At 35.9% G+C, this 8,571-nt stretch overlaps 2 protein-coding genes across 2 annotated transcripts; one reads left to right on the top strand and one right to left on the bottom strand.

The window, feature by feature from the left end:
• Positions 1 to 964: 964 nt before the first annotated feature.
• LOC140841643 (GTP-binding protein At3g49725, chloroplastic) lies at positions 965 to 5,404 on the top strand. Its single transcript, XM_073209200.1, has 13 exons — positions 965 to 1,411; positions 1,726 to 1,790; positions 1,894 to 1,960; positions 2,264 to 2,349; positions 2,423 to 2,535; positions 2,645 to 2,713; positions 3,151 to 3,289; positions 3,383 to 3,438; positions 3,543 to 3,593; positions 3,697 to 3,751; positions 3,831 to 3,887; positions 3,971 to 4,090; positions 4,527 to 5,404. Exons 1-13 carry the CDS (start codon positions 1,057 to 1,059, stop codon positions 5,031 to 5,033), a joined length of 1,740 nt encoding a protein of 579 aa, XP_073065301.1. The 5' UTR covers positions 965 to 1,056; the 3' UTR covers positions 5,034 to 5,404.
• A 22-nt stretch (positions 5,405 to 5,426) lies between these two features.
• Positions 5,427 to 7,565, bottom strand: LOC140841642 (pentatricopeptide repeat-containing protein At3g49710). Its single transcript, XM_073209199.1, is given in 8 exon segments — positions 5,427 to 5,677; positions 5,680 to 5,903; positions 5,905 to 6,049; positions 6,052 to 6,190; positions 6,193 to 6,360; positions 6,362 to 6,990; positions 6,993 to 7,460; positions 7,463 to 7,565. Coding segments are annotated over 8 exon segments (2,127 nt in total).
• Between the last annotated feature and the right edge of the window lie 1,006 nt (positions 7,566 to 8,571).

The raw sequence follows: 8,571 nt of genomic DNA on the forward strand, positions 1-8,571 counted from the left end.
AACTATTATTCTTAGTTTATTTCTTGTTGATAATCATAATATAATTAATTGATCGATAGATTTATTTATTTTATAACTTGGGAACTTGTAGCCGTTAACCATCGAGTCTACATTGAGTAAATTCTCTGATTAGCATAATAGTATTCAAAAAACGTTTAGTTAGATAAATCATACTGGACAAGTCATGTATCACAATTTTGTCTGAAAAAATATTAACATGGAGAATCGTACTAATGATTATTGATCAATCGTTCACATACTCTACAAACTTAGAATACAATTGATTTATTTGTCAGACGTATAATCAACAATAGTATTTCAAAAAATTCATGTGTCACATTTATTAATAATTTTAAAATGATAATATTTTAAATAATTAAAAATACAATTTTTTTTAAAAAAAGAAATTAAAAGGAGGGGCCGCGTTTGAGAGCTCGTCGGCTCGACATTTTTGAATTTATTTTTATTTTTGTTTTTTATTTTGATTATTATTATTTATTTATATAATTAAAATAATTAATATCCTTTTATTAGGAATGACAATGAAATGGATTTGATTATCATTCTATATCATCTATCACCAATCCTATTTATTATATATATTCACATCCTCGTAGGGATTCAATTTTATCTTCATTTTCATACATGTCGAATTATCGAATATTCATATCATATCCAAATATCATATTACTATTTATAATTGTATTTTTTTATATTTGAATGATTTCATATAATATATAAGTAGTTATTTAATTTCCAAGACCAATAAGAGAAAAAAATTAAATATAAAAATTAGTAACTTAAATAAAATAGAGAGCAGGCTACCCATCTCAAATTCCACTTGAAATGTTTGGGCCCTTGCATTAGTTTATAAATTAGCCAATTATAGTAACAAATGGGCCTGTCCAATTATAGATGAGCCCAAATAATATACCCTTTCCTGAATATGAAGCCCAAACCAACTATTCACCGTCTTCTTCCCTCCCCCGATTCCCGACATTAACAGCTCGATATCCAGCATAATCAAGAATCGATACACAAAAAGTTAGTCGAAAAATGCTGAGAACTATCGTTCACCACCATCGCTCATTATCTTTTCCACCCTCGATCACTTCACACTTCCCGCCCCTTTTTTCATGTTTCTCCAACTCTTCAATACTGCGGAGAAGGCAGCAGCATGATGTTCATGGAGATAAATTGAACAGCGATCCCGATGCTCCGCCGAGGCTTTTTGTGGTGCAGCCGAGGTTCCGGCCGCAAATTTTTTTGAAAGCTAAACTTGATGAGGCACTCAATCTTGCGAATTCTCTTGAACAGCAGCGAGATGGGTTTTACCAGACGGAGTTCTTGGATAAAGAAATCCCTCCTCATCTTGTTGTTCAGAACCCAACTGCAAAGTCTCCTCGTGCCGGTTAGTCGTATCTTGTCTTTCTTATCATTGTTTTTGTGTTTCTGGCTTTCACTTTGAATTTGTTTTGAGGTTAGTAGTTCTGAAGTGTGGGATTTAGGTTTTAGATAGATTGGTGTCGGGCATTAAAAATAGCCGTGGTTCTTCTTTTGAGTGCCATGTGTTTAATACTTGTGGACTACCTCTGGGTTTTTGTGATTATTCAATGTTCCATGGAGATGGTTCATCTTAATAAAACTGATATATGATTATCCTTTTTTATTGTCAAAACTGCAATCGGATAGGACTTATATTCATCTACATCATATGATTTACAGACACATATTTTGGAGTTGGGACCGTGAGCACTGTCAAAATTCATATAAATGAGTTGGAATCAAAGGTAGAGAATACCATGGTTGAAGTTGACATTTTTCTCTTTCACTGAGACGTATGCGGCTCTCATTATTTGGATATATTTTGATACACTTTTTCCCTACTGACAGCATGGAGTAGATGCTATTTTTGTGAATGCTATTCTTTCTGGTATTCAACAGCGGAATTTGGAGGCAAGTTTCCTGTTTTTCCCACTGTTATATCGAAATTATATAAATTTGTATTTTCTTTTTCTAATCTACTTCATTTATTTATTTTCGAAAAAATCTAGCTACTTATTGGGATTGGTTGACACAAACATATAAGTTATGTTATACTGTCTAATAGCAGTCTTTTTTGGTTGTTTCAACTTCCTCGTAGGTGCACAATTTTCTTCAGTGCGGGTGTGTTGTGTGTGCATACATAAAGAAGTTCCTTAAATGATGGTTCCACTGACATGATCTTTGTGTCGATTTTCTGTGCTTCTTGTATTGCAGCGAGCCTGGGGCAAACCTGTTCTTGACCGTCTGGGTCTCATAATAGAGATCTTTAATGCTCATGCCCACACAAAGGAAGCTAAGTTACAGGTAACCTGCTATCTTACTCTGCCAAACAAAGGAGCTAGGAAATGTGTTCTTATTTTTCTCTATTAACTTACAGGCTGAGTTAGCAGCTCTTACCTACAAGAGAAGCAGACTTGTTCGTGTACGTGGTCTTGATGGGCGTTACACATTTGGTGGGGTTGGAGAAGCAGAAGTTGTTAGTGCCAGAGGGTGAATTGCTGCAATTTGTTCCTTTAAAAGCTTATTAGCCATTATTATTTGTACGAAAGCATGTGGATATTTACTAGAAACTTCTTATGGATTTATTTACGATTTTCAGGAGAGGGAGTGGAGGGCGTGGTTTTATTAGTGGTGCTGGAGAAACTGAGCTTCAGCTGCAACGACGAAGGTTTGTTAATTTAATAATCATTCAGATTATTTCTTTACTAACTTATATGTGATTCATCCCAATTGGGGGATATGTTTTCTCTTTATTGAAATTATGCGACTGTTGTCTAAACTGCTTATGATTCCACTGAAAGCAGCTTATGGTGCACCGTGTTTTTGTTTTATTGTGATTACATTTTGACTAGTATGATACAATTGGAGACAAGTAAATATTATTCTGTGCTAGGGAAGAATTTTTTGTCATGAAGTTTGCTAGAGGTCTTCGATATGACATTCTCTAGCGTCCTTGCTTCTTGGTAATTTAGAAATACTTAATGCAATTCAAGTCTACTGGCTTTTAACACATATATATCATGTTATCTTTATTGGTAGTGATAATTCGATTTAGGCATCTATAAGTATCACACTTGTAACATATTAACATTCACCTTCGCTTAGAATCCTGGATCGGCGAAATAAGTTGTTATCTGAAATCGAAGAAGTACGTAGAACAAGAGCTGTACAACGTGCCTCCCGTAAAAGGCATGGAGGTTCACAAGAAATTGCTACTGTTGCTGTTGTTGGTTATACAAATGCTGTATGTGGCTCTAATTAAATTACTTGTTCTGTATATGCTTCGTTATAAAATAGCCTGACGTTAACTAATTGGCTTTCTCAAAATTTTTCCCAGGGAAAATCTACGTTAGTTAGTGCACTCTCAGACAGTCATCTTTATTGTGATGATCGGTATGGCAACACTCTGCCCTGGATTGATATATTTTGTAGTGGAACTCCTTTCTGATACCAATTTTGATAACACTTGAGTCTTGATGTAACTCCATTTGTATCAGATTGTTTGCCACGGTTGATCCCAAGTTAAGTAGTGTTCTTCTGCCATCTGGGTAATAGCAGTATCTTTATTTGGCCTATCCTCAATTTTGTAGACTTTGATTTTTGTCTTCAATCCTCACTTCTACGGTATTAACTGGATTCTGATACTATCAGGAGGAAAGTTTTGCTTAGCGACACTGTTGGGTTTATCTCTGATTTGCCTGTCCAGGTGATTATATTGTTGCCTGGTAAACTTCATTTTATTCCAGTTACTGTTCTTTAGGGTCATTAAGATGTCAATTTTGTAGCTAGTGGAAGCATTTCATGCAACATTGGAAGAGGTTGTTGAAGCTGACCTCCTCGTGGTATGAACATTCAATATCCTCTCTATCACGTTCACAGTAAAACTGGTATACTCTGTTTACATGGGTGTGTATTTATTTCGCAGCATGTTCTGGACTCAAGTGCTCCAAATCTTGATGAACACAGGGAAACTGTTTTGGAAGTTCTTAGGCGAATTGGAGTGCCCGAGGAGAAGCTTCACAATATGATTGAAGTTTGGAATAAGGTTGCAATTCCTGACTTGGTCTTGTTTTCATATTTTAGTTTGCATGTAAGATATAGTTTGGTTTATAGATGAGAAGATGAATGATACGTAATATAATGATGATAAATCAATATACTTCGACAAGATAGTTGTACATGACACTAATCTTTTGTAGAACTTGAGTTAAGCATTGAACAAACCAAATTCAAGCAATGTCTAAATATATATACAAAAATACATGTGCTAGCACATCGCATTTAATTGATATTATGATCTACATTTCTCTTTTACCGTAAAATAGCAAAAATTGTCATCAATTAGGAAAAATTACAGCCAGAAAAGAACTGTTTACTTTCATCAAATAAAAAAGAAAAAAAGAAAAGATCTGCTTACAAAATATAGATCTGCTAGACAAAACGAAGATTATATGATTCACCTTGTCCAAAATTATCCTCAGGTCGATCTTCAAGAAACAGAATTATACCAGACCGAACATGAAGATGAAGATTTCAGGAGCAATTCCTCAGGAGAAGACACAGGTGATGTTGCATCTGACCAGTTGTATGTTCAACACGATAATGATCAAGATATGAAGTCTCAACTATTCTCTGCCGAAGAAGACATTAATGTTGGAGAAGCTAACTACGCTGATGGCTGGCTCTCATGTAGGGAAGAGCAAGAATCGTGGGTTGATTATGATAATTGCTCTGTGGGAAGTGGAACATCAGATAACCAACAAAAGGAATTCTCATGGGATTGGAGGGCTGCTGTTAAACGTTCTCAATCCCAACCAGAATCCATTGTACATGTAAAAACATCATCCATAACAGGAGTTGGCTTGGCAGAGTTGTTAGAACTCATTGATGAGAAGTTACCCTGCATGCAAGTGGTGGAAAGGAGCATCTTTGATCGGAAATGGAGACCCCCACAGGAAGCAGACAGCAAACTAGCAGTTCAGCAGTAGCAACATATCCCTAGAAAATGGCAGCGGTGTCCAGTTCCTGATCTTGGCATCTTGCTCGTCATTTTCCGAGCTAGTAGAGCCTTGATATATGTGAATGGACTCGTGACTGATTGGCTTAATCTTGAGTTGAAATTGGGTTTCAGACACGAACTCCAAGCTTCACCCCAAACAACAGCATCTAGGGTCCAATTGATATCCACATGCAGATCCAGTGCCTTGGGCAACGATAGGAAACCAGGTGAACATAACTTTATTTAGAGAGCCTGATACACTTCTATGTTCTAATCATATGACGAGTATCTATACAGTTGTGTAAGTACTGTTGTTTCTCATAGGCAACAATAAATTTTTCGAATAGAAAGGGAATTTTATTGGTCAAGTGTTTATTATGCTTCACCAGAAATCATTGCATGAACACCGACCCTCTCTAAAGCTGTGAAATCTATGGCAATCCCGCACAATAATCTGCCTGTTAGTAATAGCAGATACAACCTTAGTAGTACTACGACAGTCCCCACATATTCTCAAATTCTTCTTTACTAGTATAGGAACAACATGCTCAGTATACAACAAACCAAATGCCACAGCCAGCTTCTCGCTATGATGCCTTAGAATTCTCTCCTCTTCTTCCCTTATTCCATCTCCCTAACCGAAACCCATCTCACATCTGAAACATACCCGGCTCTCTTCATTTTCTCTGGCATGTCCTCCCAAAACTTGTAAATTTCCTTCATCATAGGGTGAGACATATCTTCTGCCACAAAGACATGAATCTTTTTCTCCACCTCGATCCAACTACATCCTGGACTCTTTTTCACCTTTTTGTCTCGCATCGGCCTTTTCATGGCCGCCACATCTTCTCATCTCTTCTGTATACATTTGCGAAAATGTAACATATGGTGCTGCATTCAAAGGATCCAACTCTAGGCAGTGATTGGCAGCCTTTTCTGCTAGTTTCATGTCACCGTGCGTTCTTGATGCCCTAAGCAGTGATGCCAATACCACTGTTGGATTAAAGGCATCATTTTTGTCAGCCTGTCTGCTTCTCCTAGTTTTCCTGCTCGCCCCAAAATATCAATCATGCATGCATAGTGTTCTACCTCTTGTTCTAATTTGAACTTTTTGGTCATCATCTTGAAATATCTCTGTCCATCTTCAGTCCTACCCTACCATTATGTGCACAAGCATAAAGAACAGACACAAAGGTTATGCCAGTAGGAGCAATATCTTTGTCAAGCATCTGTTCATAAAGAGATAAAACTTCAAGTCCAAGGCCATGCCGAGCATAGCCTGCAATGATAGAATTCAATGAAACGCCATTGTACTCTTGGCATTTTATCAAATATTCTCCTCGCATCTTGCAAATTCCCACATTTGGAATACAATGTCACTAGGGCATTATTTATGGCTACTCTGTTTGGTGGAAAATCAAATTTGATGGCCAAAGAATGTATTTGTTTCCCTTGAGAAGGTGATGACATGTTAGAACATGCACTAATCACACAAACGAAACTACTGTCATCGGGAATGTGACCTGCACGTAGCATCTGCTTGAAGCAAACAAGAGCCTCCTCTGAGAATCCGGGGTTCAGCAAATGACCAGAGATCATAGTATTCCAGAGAACCAAATCTGGATCACGTCTTTCCTCGAACACCTTTCTAGAATCAGACGAATAACACCCACATTTCCAGCACAAGTCAATCAAACCACTACCAACATGTGCATTGCCTCGAAACCCTGCCTTGATCATCCGAGCATGGAACTGCCTCCCACAGAGCAAATCCCCCATGCTCGTAAATGTGGTCAAGATACTTGCCAAGGTAAACATGTCCACATACTGCTCGCATTGGACCATTTCTTGATACAATTTAAGACCTTTAGATCCGTTCCTATGTTGTCCGTATGCCACAATCATGGAGTTCCATGATACCTCGTCTTTCACATCACCCATCTCAAAAACAACCTTTCTGCCTCATCGAGAAACCCATTCCGACTGTAACATGAAATCAAAGTATTATTTACTGAAGCATACCCGTCAAACCCACCTAAAAGTTCCAAACAATGCAACTGTTTCATCAGACGTACTTGATCACAACACCCTGTGACGACAGCAGAAAAGGTGAACACATCCATATCTAAACCTGAGTACCGCATGTCCAGAAAGAGTTCTGATACTGACAAGACAACGTTCGCTAACGAGGAGACGAGGGTGTTGTAAGAAATGACGTCGAAAAATTGGCACGCATGACGTGGCAATGATTCTTTGGCATAGGTAGCCATCATAACATTGAAGGAGAAGACATTGGGATCCAATACGGCGTCGAAAGCCTTCCGAGCAGCGGAGAGGCGGCCACATTTGGAGTAAAGGATGAGGAAATGGTTGGAAATATATTTGCATTGTGGGATTAGGAATTTGATGTAAAGGGATGGAAACATTTGCCTTTAGTGAGGTCCCTCTGTTCTGTGCACATTTTCAAAATCTGGCGGAAATTTCTGAGGCTCCATCCCCATTGCCCCAAGATTTGGGTCATTTAAATTGAAAATCAAAATATAGCAGTTTAAATTATATTGTTCTTGGCATTTTGCACTTGGGAGCTTGATCCATATATTTTCTTAAATTTGAATTTAATATTACATGCATAAAAGGAATCAACTTAGAAAGCAAGTATTTTTCCATATTCTAAATATACAGGAAAATATTTTATTTTTAAAATTCATATTAAATGGAATTGCATGTGTGTGTGTGTATTAGAACCTCCTTGCAAATTCATATTATCTATCTATGCTATATTATGAATAAAAATACCTAATAAGATATTATAAAAAAATACCTTATAAAATTACAAAAAAAAACTTTATCTTCATTTAAATAGAAAAAAATATGAAAATTTATTTTAGTAATTTTTTTGCGTATTTATAATCACTTATCTAAATAAAATATGCATTTATTTATATTTTTTAATTTTAAATTATTAATCATCCTTAACATAAATAGTTATTATTAAAAAACATTTTCACGTTTCACACCAACGTTATTTTACATGAAAAAAATAAAAATTATATGTATATGCACATCGCTTGACGATATTATGATAAGAGGATATGTGTAGAACAAAACAACCATTCATTGGATTATCATATGGTCGTGAAATAATTACTAAAAATCACCAGAAATTTTAAAAACAACAAAAAAATTATTTTGATTAATTAATAAAAAATCTTGCATCAGAAACATTACTAATCACTAAAACACAATAAACGCAAACTTAATCCGTACACATGATATATACACAAAATTAGGAAAAACTGTAATTTTGATTAGTTAAATTGGTTTGTTTTTGAGTTTTAGTCATATAATTTATCAAAGTTCGGTTCATATAACAACTTGGATTTTTTGTTTTGGTATTTTCTTTTGTCCAAAACTATTAAATTCACCATTTTTTTGTTACAAGAGACTTGTTAACCAACATTGAAAGATTAATGTACTATTATTCTTCCACAAAAGCTTATTCTCATCTTGTTTTCTTCAATTATTCA

This window comes from Primulina eburnea, chromosome 9 (genome assembly GCF_022965805.1).
Source record: "Primulina eburnea isolate SZY01 chromosome 9, ASM2296580v1, whole genome shotgun sequence".
Taxonomy (NCBI): Eukaryota; Viridiplantae; Streptophyta; class Magnoliopsida; order Lamiales; family Gesneriaceae; genus Primulina; species Primulina eburnea.

What these genes read in the sequence shown, in the direction of transcription:
- LOC140841643 (XM_073209200.1), top strand. Translation starts at nt 1,057, where the DNA reads ATGCTGAGAACTATCGTTCACCACCATCGCTCATTATCTTTTCCACCC. An exon ending in TGCAAAGTCTCCTCGTGCCG is followed by an intron (nt 1,412 to 1,725) that starts GTTAGTCGTATC and finishes TATGATTTACAG; the next exon opens with ACACATATTTTGGAGTTGGG. An exon ending in CAAAGGAAGCTAAGTTACAG is followed by an intron (nt 2,350 to 2,422) that starts GTAACCTGCTAT and finishes ATTAACTTACAG; the next exon opens with GCTGAGTTAGCAGCTCTTAC.